Source organism: Macaca thibetana, chromosome 5 (assembly GCF_024542745.1).
Source record: "Macaca thibetana thibetana isolate TM-01 chromosome 5, ASM2454274v1, whole genome shotgun sequence".
NCBI lineage: Eukaryota > Metazoa > Chordata > Mammalia > Primates > Cercopithecidae > Macaca > Macaca thibetana.
The window spans coordinates 108,350,663-108,364,561 of NC_065582.1; the positions used below are offsets into that span (position 1 = coordinate 108,350,663).

General features: G+C 37.0%; 1 protein-coding gene across 2 annotated transcripts in view; it reads left to right on the plus strand.

Moving 5' to 3' along the window:
* The window catches only part of CEP135 (centrosomal protein 135), an 84,131-nt gene that overhangs the window by 19,748 nt on the left and 50,484 nt on the right, over positions 1 to 13,899 (plus strand). For both annotated transcript variants that reach the window (XM_050789774.1, XM_050789775.1), the window contains exons 9-13: positions 934 to 999; positions 3,469 to 3,607; positions 6,975 to 7,198; positions 10,894 to 11,046; positions 12,020 to 12,172. In XM_050789774.1, coding sequence (XP_050645731.1) covers positions 934 to 999; positions 3,469 to 3,607; positions 6,975 to 7,198; positions 10,894 to 11,046; positions 12,020 to 12,172 — 735 coding nt within the window. The remainder of the gene's footprint in view (positions 1 to 933; positions 1,000 to 3,468; positions 3,608 to 6,974; positions 7,199 to 10,893; positions 11,047 to 12,019; positions 12,173 to 13,899) is intronic.

Below are 13,899 nucleotides of genomic sequence, written 5' to 3' on the forward strand. Positions count from 1 at the left end.
AGAAAGTAATCCCATCTGCAATAGCATCAAAAGGAATAAAATACTTAGAAATAAACTTAACCAATGAGATGAAAAACCGTTACACTTGAAAAACTATACAGCATTGCTAAAGAAGTTAAAGAAGACACAAATAAATAGAAAGACATTCCGTGTCCATGGATTGCAAGACTCAGTATTGTTAAAGTGTCCATGCAACTCAAAATCAGTGCAATCCCTATCAAAATCCCAGTGGTGGTTTTTTTTTGTTTGTTTGTTTTTTTGCAAAAATAGAAAAAACTTCTTTCTAAAATGTGTATGGAATCTCAAAGGACCCCAGGCCACCAACACAATCTTGAAAAAGGATATAATGAGCACAGTTTTAATTCTGTTTTTGTGGTTTTAGTTTCATTGCAACACTCCTGTATCTCATCCCTGTCTTTTTCCACCACCTTTTGCATCTTCTATCCTTGTGCACACAGCATGCTAAACACAGCTTTCCATTGTCACATTGCAAATGCTCAGAAATGACAAGTTGGCTCAACAAAATATTCCTATTGGATCATAATATTTTGATCTTGGCATTCGGCTCTCTATAGAGAGGATCCAGGTTGGTAAAAGCAGGGGTGGAGAAAGCCAATAGGATAGGAAGATCAGGAAATGACAGTGCCATAGGATTGCCCCCAAATTTAAGGCCCAAGGAAGATCCTACAAGACGTTCAAGTTGCCTTCTTCAGATGTTACTAGTAGGCTCCTGTAAACATTTCGGGATACCAAAAGGTTAAAGAGAAGCTCAATTTTGCCTCTTCATTGAAATGGATGGAGATGAAGCCTCAGATCTCAGTGGTAAGAGGGAATGTGAAGTACTTGCAAAATTACTTCATCTATTTGCATGTGACTTAGTGATAAGTATTCTTAGACTTTTAAGTATATACCTAATAGGCTTTTTATTCCTAGAAAGAGATTAAAAGAAAGCTGTCTGAAATGCAGGATCTTGAAGAAACAATGGCAAAACTTCAACTGGTAAGTTGACGTCATATTGAATTGCCAGCATTTTCAGTAAGAAAATTTTTATGGGAGGCTGGGAGGCTGAGATGTGTGGATCACCCAAGGTCAGGAGTTCGAGGCCATCCAGCCTGATCAACATGGTGAACCCCATCTCTACTAAAAATGCAAAACTTAGCTGGGTGTGGTGGCGCATGCCTGTAATCCCAGCTACTTGGGAGGCTGAGGCAGGAGAATTGCTTGAACCTGGGAGGCAGAAGTTGCAGTGAGTCAAGGTTGCGCCATTGCACTCCAGCCTGGGCAACAAGAGCGAAACTCTGTCTTTAAAAAAAAAAAAAGAAAGGAAAAGAAAATATGTATGCTTTATTTTATTGCTCAGCTCCTGACAACCACTGATCTACTTTCTGTTTCTGTAGATTTGTCTATTCTGGCCATTCCATATAAAGGGAATCATATATTTTGTGTCTGGATTCTTTTCCTAAGCAAAATGTTTACCAGGTTCATGCATGTGGTAGCATTTATGAGTACTTCATTCCTTCTTATGTCTGAGTAATATTCCACTGCATGGACATGCAAGTTTATATTTTTATAATTCCTTAATCTTATGTATAGTAGGTAGCTGTTAGAAATTTTACCTTCTTTTTACTACCTTATGACTTGTGAGTTGACTAATATTAAAACCAGAAGTTAATTACTTGAAATATTTGTTGATTAACTTAAAATATTTGTTGATTATTACAAAAGGTACTCCATTCTCTTTTATTTATTTATTTATTAGAGACAGGGTCTTCCCTTGTCACCTAGGCTGGAGTGCAATGGCATGATCATAGCTCACTGCAGCCTTGACCCCCTGTGCTCAGGTGATCCTCCCACCTCAGCCTTTTGTGTAGTTTAAGACTACAGGCATGTGCCACCGTGCCTAGCATTTTTTTTTTCTTTTTTTGTAGTAGAAATGAGGTCTTGCTATGTTGCCCAGGATGGTCTCAAACTCCTGAACTCAAGTGATTCTCCCGCCCCAGTCTCCTAAAGTGCTAGGACTACAGGCATGAGCCACTGCACCCAGCTCAGTCCTCTTTTAATAGCTTTGTTTGGTAATACAAACCATTTTCCTGGTCACATTTCTTGTTCTGGTAGTCTTCAAATAACAAAGGAAGTAATCATCCCAACAGAAACCTAAATATAGCATACAGAAAAGCATATGGTCCTATAGTCTGGAACTAGCAGAAAGAGTGTCTTGCTTATAAGGTAGAAACCGGGTAGTCACCCAAATGATTGAGGATTTTTAAAAATAACCTGTTGAATTAGAAGAGTTTTCTCTAAGATTGGAAACAAAAGTAAATACTAATTTCCAAGTTCTTTCATTATGTATACTTTTTATACAGTCTAGCTGCAGTGTCCTGATGGCATAAGTCAATTAAAAAGGAAGCGTGAGAGCAAGGGATTTTTGCCGTTTGTTCACTGCTAGTTGTATGTGCACTAAATGTTGGATGTGATTAATAATACTTGTCTCAGAACTGTGACCAAGTTTTAGTAGTGTTGGCTGACAGTAAGATGTTGCCGTAGTTACTTTCTTACCATTCTTATTTTTTCCAGTAATGCAAGATTCTATGTATTTTTAAGATAAGAATGATAATATTGGGCCGGGCGCGGTGGCACAAGCCTGTAATCCCAGCACTTTGGGAGGCCGAGATGGGCGGATCACGAGGTCAGGAGATCGAGAGACAATCCCGGCTAACACGGTGAAACGCCGTCTCTACTAAAAAATACAAAAAAATAGCCAGGCGAGGTGGCGGGCGCCTGTAGTCCCAGCTACTCGGGAGGCTGAGGCAGGAGAATGGCGTAAACCCGGGAGGCGGAGCTTGCAGTGAGCTGAGATCCGGCCACTGCACTCCAGCCTGGGTGACAGAGCAAGACTCCGTCTCAAAAAAAAAAAAAAAAAAAGAATGATAATATTGATAGCTAACATTTTTTAAGTACTTACCGTGGTGGACATGCTGGATACCATGTAAAGTACTTCGTAACCATAGATTCATCCTCGCCAGTGAATCCTTAGTGTCCTGGTCTTGTTATCCTTGTTGTGCATATGAGGCTGAGAGAATAACCAGTATAGTTATAGATACACTGTATGTGGTGGTCTTAGAAGACTTTGTCTTACTACTGCTTTCTTAAACATGAAAAAGTTTTATATTTTTTAATCATATAAATACATATTCATTTAGAAAAAAATAAGAATATGCTAAACTAAGTAGAAAATAATTCTCCCACCCACAAAGAAACATTGTTGATACGTGTTTTATGGTACTTTCAGCCACAAATGATAATTAAGTTTAATTGAAACCTTATATTTGGCTAATTAAGTGTATGTACACACACATATATGTAAATTGCTGTTATATAAATATGCTTATAAAAATCTATTTTCCTTTTAAGTGCGATAGTATTTTATAAAGTTGTTAGAAATCTTAATTATAGTATTAAAATTTGCAGGAATTGAACTTATGCCATAAAGAAAAGGAGAGACTGAGTGATGAACTCCTTGTAAAATCAGACCTTGAAACTGTTGTTCATCAGCTTGAACAAGAAAAGCAAAGACTTAGCAAAAAAGTTGAAAGTTTTGTAGTTACAGGTAAGATGTCAAATTTTGATAGCTTAAAAAATGATTGTGATTTCCTCTTGATGTATTGTTTTTCTTAGTAGATAATCATTCATTCATTCATTCAATAAATATTTGTTGAGTGCTTACCATTAGTCAGAAACCATAGTAGGTACTGTAGATACAGTAGAAATCTCTCCCTCAAGGACCTTAGAATTTTTATGTTTGACTAGTTTATACAGGGAACCCTGCTTGAATATTTTGCAATAGAAATGTGTCCTCCTTTGAGACACACTAATAACAGAATTAAGTAAGACTAAAGGGAAGGCTATTTTGATAGTGGAAAATTGAAGTACAGAATCTTTTCAAGGAAATGCAGTTATATTATCTTAAAATACATACACATACACACACACACACAAATAGAAATAGGCTAACTTTCCGCAGGTACCAGTTCTAAATGACTTGGCATAAAGAACATAAGAATTCATTTGGCCGGGCACGGTGGCTCACACCTGTAATGCCAGCACTTTGGGAGGCTGAGGCAGGTGGGTCACCTGAGGTCGGGAGTTCAAGATCAGCCTGGCTAACATGGTGAAACCCCATCTCTACTAAAAATACAAAATTAACTGGGCATGGTGGCATGTGCCTGTAATCCCAGCTACTCGGGAGGCTGAGGCAAGAGAATCGTTTTAACCACGGAAGCGGAGGTTGCAGTGAGACTGTATCGTGCCACTGCACTCCAGCCTGGGTGGCAGAATGAGACTCCATCTCCAAAAAAAATAAAGAATTTATTCATTCATTAATTTGACCAATGTTTATGAATCATCTGCTGTGTGGGTGCCAGGCCCTGTTTTTGAGTGCTGGGGTATATAGTGGCAAACAAAATACATAAGGGCCCTGTCTTGCAGAGCCTTTTTTCTTGTTACGGAAACAAACTAGTGGCAGATAAGTGAAGAAGTTAATTTTAGTTGAAGTGAAGAAGTTAATTTTAGTTGATAAGAGATATTAAATTAGACTGGGGGGATGTGCTAGAGATTGAATGAAGTGCTCAATGACAAGACACCAGCAATATGAAGATCTGGGGTCTAGTTTTCTATGCAGAGGAAATGGCAAGTGCAGAAGCTTGGTGCCATCAAACTGTGTGTCTTAGGAAGTGAAAGGAAGCCAGTGTACTGTATTACGAAGAGTCTTTATCCTAGGCCCATGTGGATAATCTATTTAACCTCCTTTCTACTTATTAGCTGTGTAACTTGAGCATGTTATTTAAGCTCTCTGTGTCTCAGTTTCCCTATCTATGGGGCTAATGATGACACCTACCCTGAAAGGTTGTTGTGATAATTAAATGAGTTAATATGTTAAAGTGCTTAGAACCATGTATAAAAATTTAAAATAGGCTGGGTGCGGTGGCTCATGCCTGTAATCTCAGCACTTTGGGAGGCTGAGGCGGGCGGATCACCTGAGGTCAGGAGTTCAAGACCAGCCTGACCCATGTGGAGAAACCCCATCTCTACTAAAAATAAAATAATTAGCTGGGCCTGGTGGTGGGTGCCTGTAATCCCAGCTACTCAGGAGGCTGAGGCAGGAGAATCGCTTGAACCTGGAGGCAGAGGTTGCAGTGAGCCAGGATCGCACCATTGTATTCCAGCCTGGGGAAAAATAGTGAAACTCCATCTCAAAAAATTTAAAAAAAAAAGTTTATATTTCTTTTGATAGCTATGTGTGGCCTATCATTTCAGCGTAATCTTTCAGCTGTCTCAAACTCTCTTGTTTCCCTGTGTTTTGGGTGCATCCCCCTGCCAGATACCCAGCCATGGATGAGCCAAACAATTTGCCTTCTACACTTTTACACATGGTCAGCTGTTTTGAGTGTGCACCAGGCACATTGAGAGCGCTGCAAATTAGATGGTCCTGAACCTCAGCAGGCTGCTCAGCTCTGTATGGAAATCTTACCCTTTTTCTCTTAGAGTTTGATCTTCCATTCTCCACGGGGGATATTTAAAATGCTTTGCACTGTCAATAAACCCGTGAGTCCCATTTCCCACCTTCATCCTGAGTGGATGATCCTACCTCCGGTTTTCCTAGAGAAGGGAAGCCATGGCAGGGATTCACTCAGTCTTCTGGCCTCAGATTAAAAACCTGTGCATCTTGTTCCTTCCTGTTCAATGCAAGAATGTCCCTCTTATGAAGGACCAGTGGCTCCATCTATTCTGTGGGCCCTAACTTCTCTAATTTTAAAAGCCTTGCAAATTAGTGATCTCCTCTCCATAATTTTAATCTTTGTACTATTTTTTCCCATTGGCATTCAAACATGCTTACTCTTCACCCATTCCAATACAAAAACTTTGACCCATTCCTATGCAGCCACTCATTTCTTCTCTTCATAGCATCAGCATCTTGAAAGGTCATCCATACTTGCTGTTCTGCTTGATCATCCACTACCCCTTAGCTCCTCAGTCCACTCCAGTTGGCTTCTGTTGCCACCCCTTCAACAAAACTGCTCTTGTTAAAGTCATTTACCTCTGTTGTGCTAAATGCAGTGGCTGCTTTTCATTCATTTGCTTATTTGACTGCATTTAACCCAGTTGCCCATTCTTTCCCACTCTCCTACTTTCTTCTTCTCTGGTCATTCCTTCTTGGGGCAAATTTGCCAATTCATCCTCTAGTTTGCATTGTACACTATCCTTTTGTAACTTTTATCCTACTACAATTAGAATAGTTGTTCAGCCTTGGCTATGTTTTTTTATACTGTATCCTTAGCTGGTGCTGGGTATACAGTAAATGCTTAATACATATCTGTTGAACGAATGAAAGAAGAGATGAGAGTAAATCAAAATACATCAGGAAAATCATTGCATGCCTCAAGAGTTGTAATGAACATAAATTAGGTTCAACTATATGAAATTGCCAGTATTTGGTTACTTTTGACTCATGAAGAGGCAATTTCTATGGTAACAGCTAATAATTATATTTATTTGAGTTATTTTGCTCTCTTTGTATATGTGTATACTGTATTAAATTCAAGCTTAATGTTAAATTTGTGCATGTTATGGTTGTTTATAGATATATTTTCTTTTAGTGCATTTTCAGGTCCTGGGAAAGTACTATGTGGTAATTTATTGCTTTATTTTGTAGTACTGAATAGTACCCATCTTATAATAAGACAAAAGCAGGGGACTTGGACCTATTGGACTTTATTTAAACTTTTAATTTTTGCTTTTTTTTTCCTTTTTTCCTCTCAATATTTACCTCTTCAATAGATTTGGTACTTACAGGTGTTATTTAGAACAGTTCATGATTTCTAGTGGCTTTCTTTCTAAAAGTTATTAATATAATTTACTTGACTAATCAACATTACGTATGCAACATTATTTTGAGAGTTAACCACTTTAATTTGCAGAAAGAGAACTTACTCTGGAAGTTGAGAGGATGAGACTAGAACATGGAATAAAACGTCGAGACAGGTCACCTTCTCGTTTAGATACATTTCTGAAAGGTATAGAAGAAGAACGAGATTATTATAAGAAAGAGCTAGAGAGACTCCAACATATAATACAGCGAAGATCTTGCTCTACAAATTATGGTGCACGTGAAAAAAATTCAATATTTAGGACACCAGAAAAGGTAATGTCCCTTTATAAGAGTAAGTAATAAGGCCAGAAAAGTATCTTTATGAATAAATTGTTCTGGTTTATTATTATATTAAATATAACTTTATTCATACGTGCTTTGAAAAAATCCTGATTTTGATTTTTGTTTTATTTTATGGCCTGTACTATAGGAACACTGCATTAATTAGGAAAATTACTTAAGAACAAACTATAACATATAGATGACTGGAAATTAAAGGGAAGGTTGAATAGCTGAGTTATAGAAGTGTAATGGCACCTGGGCTTCCAGGACTCCTATTAGACATTCCCTCTCTTTTTAGAATTTACTTTCTGTATCAGCTGCATTTTCTCTTTCATGGCAGAGTAGCTTTGTATGCATGGCAGGCAACATGGTTTCATGTCATTTCCAGCCTTGGACCAGTTAGGAAAGTCTGTCACATTCTACTGACCAAGCATCTTCTCTATTAACCATGCTATGGGAGATAGATAGAAATGGCAAGTGATTGCTGGGCAAGTTGTTTTGTTTGTCCACCACAACCATATTTGTAAGCTGATGATCCAAAGATGTTCACTTTATGTCATTTTCTAATTGCATCTCCCATTGTATGTATTTAAAGTTGACCATGATTCATGAGAGATTAAAATCATGTGTCTCTATTTTAGGTCTCAATTATTATTAGTGTTTTATGAGTATCATTTGAGTTCTTCAGATTTTTCTTCTTTTAAGCTTTGGAGTTCAGGAGTCTTGAAGGCTTATGTGACTTTACACTAGGTAAAATTAGGGGAAGTCTGGGAGTGGGGAGTACTCATTAAAACTCAAAACATTTTATTTCAGACTTGACCAAATTTACTAATTTTGTCATGTTTTTCCTGAAGATCTTGTGTCCATTGTCAAACAGTTTTGTCTTCTGATTAGACTTCATTTTTTAACCTCATAGGCTAATGGCTGAATTTTGATTTACAGTTGTCAGTATAAACACTATACTATGTTATCTATTATAAGAATAAGGCCAGGTGGGGTGGCTCACACCTGTAATTCCAGCACTTTGGGAAGCCAAGGTGGGAAGATCACTTGAGGCCAGGAGTTTGAGACCAGTCTGGTCAACACAACGAGACTACAATTTCTCATGAAGATTAAATGAGCTAATTTGTTGGTCTTATTTTTAATTGACAAATAGTATATATATTTATAGAGTATAGTTGGATGTTTTGATCTATGTATACATTATAGAAAGATTCGGTCAAACCAGTTAACATGTCTGTTTCCTCACCAACTTATTACTTTTTTGTGGTGAGAATGTTAATCTATTCTTTTAGCAATTTTGAAGTATACAATACATTATTATTAACTGGTCACCATTCAACACAATAGCTCGTTAATTGATCATGAAATAATTTGTATAAGGACCCAGCATAACACCTAGTTACCGGTGAATGGTTTATTTCCTTATTATTTGCTGGTTCAAAGCAAATCAGTTCTGGTAGAAAGTTAGGGTCACTTCAGAAGATAAATACTGAGTGCCTGCTCTGAATGAGGCATAGAATACAGAGATGAAGAAGACAGTTCCTGCCCTTACAGCCTTCAGCATTGTGCATATGTGTGCATGTGCATGTGTGTGTTTAGGGGACAATGGAGTAGTGAAAGGGCGTTATTCACAATTATACATTAACACTAACAAATATGTACACCAGATATATTTAAAGAAGAGGAGAGTTTCTGCTTAGGAAAGTCAGTCAGTAAATGTTCAGGGAACTCATGTTTTACTAGGTACCATACTAGACACTGAAGACATAATTAAAAAGACCAGGTTCCTACTGTGGCCCTCATAGAGCTTAAATTTTAGTAGTACAGATAGATACACATTAAACGCACAATCGTGTAAATAACCTTATAACCTCATTTATAATGTGTTTATGAAGAAAGTACAGAAAAAGTTCAAAATATTTTAAGAATATATAGAGGAGATCCAAATTAGATTGAAGAATCTGAAGGAATTCCTTGGAGAAAGTGACATTTAAGCTGACACCTAAATAGTAATAAAAATAGATTGTCAAATCTTTATTTATTGAGCTCTCCTTTTCTAGACTCTGTACAGACTGCCTCTTTCTGGAAGATTATTTTGTTTTTGTTTGAGAGAAAGTCTCACACTGTCCCTCAGGCTGGAGTGCAGTAGTGCAATCGTAGCTCACTGTAACCTTGAACTCCTGGGCTGAAGTAATCCTCTTCCCTCAGCCTCCCAAGTAGCTAGGACTACAAGGGTGCGGCACTATGCCTGGCTAATTTTTTAATGTTTTGCAGAGGCAGGGTCTTGCTCTTTTGTCCGGGCTGGTCATGAACTCCTGGCCTCAAGCAGTCCTCCTGCCTTGGCCTCCCAGAGTGCTAGGATTACGAACGTGAACCACTACACCTGGTCCAGACTTCTTAAATTTAGATATGGTTAGGTTACATAGCTTCTTTTATAGTTACATTGGTTAAGTCCCAAAACATCTGCTTTTGTACTATAAAACGTCTTATCCTTTAAAGTGTTCAGATAACTAATCCCATCCATCATGCCTTGGTTTTGCTTATTTAACCAAGAGATTAATTATTTCCAAGTACAGGTGAGAGGTACCTCACAAATATCTATCATTTACCAAATCTACATTATATGTGGTATTGGCACAACAGATGTTGAATAATATAGGCCAGGACTCTTCAGTGTATCATATTGTCAAATTACCCCTTCTTGGCACTTCTGCATTTAGTACTGGTAACATTAAGATACCAGAGATCCCAAGTCTACATTTATTATGTTTCTTTTTTTTTCAATAGGAAAAGGGCATACAAATTCATTTACATGTGCAGGGGGAGAATCAGAGTGCTCTCATCTTTATTTTCTACCATAGTGATGACAGTGAATCTTTTGAATTGTACTGAATTGTAGGCATCTTTTAAATTGTACTAAATTGTAGAAACGTTGGTAGTAGTTGCTTATTCAGTGAATATTCTTAATATATATTGCCTGGTAGAAATATTTGCATTCATTCGACTGTATAAAAAGACCTCCTGTAGGTCTGAAGCTGAGACAGTTGGGGGTTTGTATGCCTGGCATATTGATCTTAGATTCAATCATAGAAAACACTGAGGAACGTGCTAGGCTGTTACAGTTACCTGTACTGGGTGAGCAGGCACACAAATGCCCTGCTGGCCCCTTCTCTGGAGAAGATAAACTAACTAGTGGCTCTAAAAAATTACCAGGCATCAGAATCACTTACAGGGCTTGATAAAATACAGTTACTTGGCCCTACCCCGAAGTTTCTTGACTAAGTAGGTCTGGGTTGGGCTTCAAACTCCAAAATTTGCATATCTAACAAGCTTTTAGATACTGCTAATGCTTCTGGTCTGGGGATTATACTTTAAGTACCACTAGTATAAACAACTTTGGGAGAATAAAAGTTGAAGCATCTCATGGGATCCGATCAAGTCCCATCATTGGCACCTAAGTCTCTTCTGGGAACTTGAAGGCCAGGAAATTTGCCCAGTACTGCCAGTGCTCTCATCTGCTCTCATCATAGATTTTTAAAACTGTGTTCCTTAATTACATTAAAGGCACTTGTGTTCTTTTTGTCTGGTAGCATCTTTCAGTTAATCTCATCATCAGTATTCTTGTGACAACCATGTGGTGATGATTATAACATGATAACTTTTGTTTTTTAATTATGTTTCAGGGTGATTACAATTCAGAAATTCATCAGATCACAAGAGAAAGAGATGAACTTCAGCGTATGCTGGAAAGATTTGAAAAATATATGGAGGATATACAGTCAAATGTTAAATTACTGACAGCAGAAAGAGATAAACTAAGTGTCTTATATAATGAAGTAAGAAATTTATTATAATTAAGCCAACAGATTGTATAGAACCAGTTAACTATAATGGAGCCCGTATATATCCTTCACATTACTATAATATATGGACCTGTGATATTTCTTCATAATTAAAATTAGCAGTAGTAGTTTCTACTATCATTCTATTTCTAAAACACAGATTTCTCTTATTTTTTCATATTTATCCTTTCCCTTTTCTAGCCTATCAATGTGTCAGATCAGTTAGAGATAGTCTTCTTTTTCTAAAACTACCTGGAACAGGTCTCAGCCTGACTCTGAGCCAAATTTATGCTTAGAATTCAGACATGTGGGGAAATGTCTGTCAAAACAGTAGGTAGCACCCACTATTTGGATATATTGGCTATTTAGGACTTAGTCTCTAAATACTGTTCTCTAGGAAGAGGGAATTGGTATTCAGCTTGGCCACATTAACAAAGCCTCAGTTGTTAGAGGGCAAGGTAAGTCTGAGCAGAGCATGGTGTCTGTTACCTAAATTTGTTCACATACCCATCTCCCATGAAATCCTACTGCTATTTTGAGAAGGGGAGGAGGCATGCAAGTTAAAGGTCAAGTTGAAAGAGTCACTTACTGAGTTTTTTGGGGGGGGGATTCTGCAGTGTAAATTGATCCACTTCTGAGTTTTCCCCTTCGCTAGCAGCTTTCTTGGGTCTGCCTAGTTAATTCCTGCTTGTCTGCTGTCTAGCTTCCACATTTTGTGGCTGGTGCCTCCCTCAATCCCCTTGTCTTTTTCGTTTTATTATTCTTACTATTATCCTTCTACTCTCATTATCCTTCTACTCTCATTCTTACTATTATCCTTCTACTCTCATTTTGTTGGGATTTGGGAAGAGAGTGAAGGTAGCATGTGTTCAGTATGCCTTTTTTAACTGAAAACATATCCAAAGTATTTTTTATTTATATCTTTTACCAAAGTGCCTTTTTAATTTATATCTTTTCATTCTTTAAGGCTCAAGAAGAATTATCTGCCCTAAGAAAGGAATCCACCCAAACCACAGCACCCCATAATATTGTTAGTCTTATGGAAAAGGAAAAAGAACTTGCGTTATCTGACTTAAGAAGAATTATGGCAGAAAAGGAAGCTTTAAGAGAAAAATTAGAGGTAAGAAGATTGACACGTTTTTGAAAAGTAATTTGTTGAGAAAAAGAGGTCTTTGTATGGATTTTCCTGTGAAGTTACTATTGGCCAAATCCAGACCACTTTATGTATGGCCTGTGAGCTAAGAATGGATTAAGAAGAAGATTTTCTTGTTGAGAAAACGTTATTGGATTACCTTGCTCATTTGTTTCTGTATTGTCTGTAGCTTCTTTTGTAGTATGGCCCACGAAACCCAACATATTTACTGTTTTTTACAGAGAAAGTTCACCAATCCCTGAACTTAATTGGAAGTTTCTCATATGGGAAGACATTATCTTTGTTTGTTTGTTTTTGTAACAGCTTTACGGAGATATTCACACACTATACAATTCACCCACTTAAAGTATACCAATTCATTCGTTTTAGCATAGATGCTTTTTGACTTACAATGGGATTACATTCCAATAAACCCATCGTAAGTAAAAAATGTAACTTGGAAAAAATGCATTTATTACCCCAGTAAACACATTGTAAAGTCTTACATTGAAAAATCTTAAGCCATTGTTAAGTCCACATGCTCCTCAACTTATACTGGGGTTACATCCCGATAAACCCACAGCAAAGTCAAAAATGTAAACCAGGGACTGTCTGTATATTCATAGACTTGTGTAACCATCACCACAGTCAATTTTAGAGCATTTTCATCACCACAAAAAGAAACTCTGAAGAACATTAGCGTCACTCCCCATTTCTCCCATCCCCTCTTAGCCACAGGCAGCCACCTGTGTCTCTATGGCTCTGCCTACTCTGGATATTTCATATAAATTGAATCATTTGATATGTGATTTTAAAATGTCTTCTCTCATTAGCATAATGTTTTCAAGATTCATCCATAGTGTTGCTAGGAACTTATGTACAACTTTTTGTCTGGATATATATTTTCATTTCTCTTGGGTATATTCCTGGTCATACGGTAAGTCTGTCTTTAACCATTGAAGCCAAACTGTTTTTATACCCACCAGTAGTGAATAAAAGTTCTAATTTCTCCACACTGTCACCATTACTATCTGCCTTTTGTATTATAGTCATTCTGGTGGGTGTGAAGTAGTCTCCATTGTGACTTTGATTTGCATTGCCTTGGAGCTAATGAGGTTGAGCAACTTTTCATATTCTTATTGGCCATTTTTAAATCCTTTTTTAGAGAAATGTCTGTTCAGATTCTTTGCCAATTTTTAAATTGGGTTATCTCATTATTATTGAGTTGTAAGAGTTCTTTATATATTCTAAATACAGTCCCTTATTAGATATGTGATTTGCAAATACTTTCCCCCATTCCGTGGGTCATTTTTTCACTTTCTCAGTGATGTCTTTGAAAAACAAAATTTTTAAATTTGGATGAAGTCCAATTTATTTTTTTCTTTGTTGCTTGTACATTTGGTGCCATATCTAGGGTCAGTACTTTATAGTTTCTTTTATAATCTCCAAAAATATGTTTATTAATACATATAAAGCACTTAACAATGATTAGCACATAAGTACTAAATCCTAATATTATGGAGTCCATAGTTTAATTGCAGTCAATATTACTGAATTAATGCTTTGAAAGTAGCACCTAAAATTAGAAATAAAAACATTTAAGCATTATAAGCAAGTCTTTATGTCACAATGTTCAGTTAAAGTTTCACCCTAAATATAACAGTTTAAGAATACTTTTAATTGGAATCTTTTGGAATACTGCCTTCCAGAAAGTG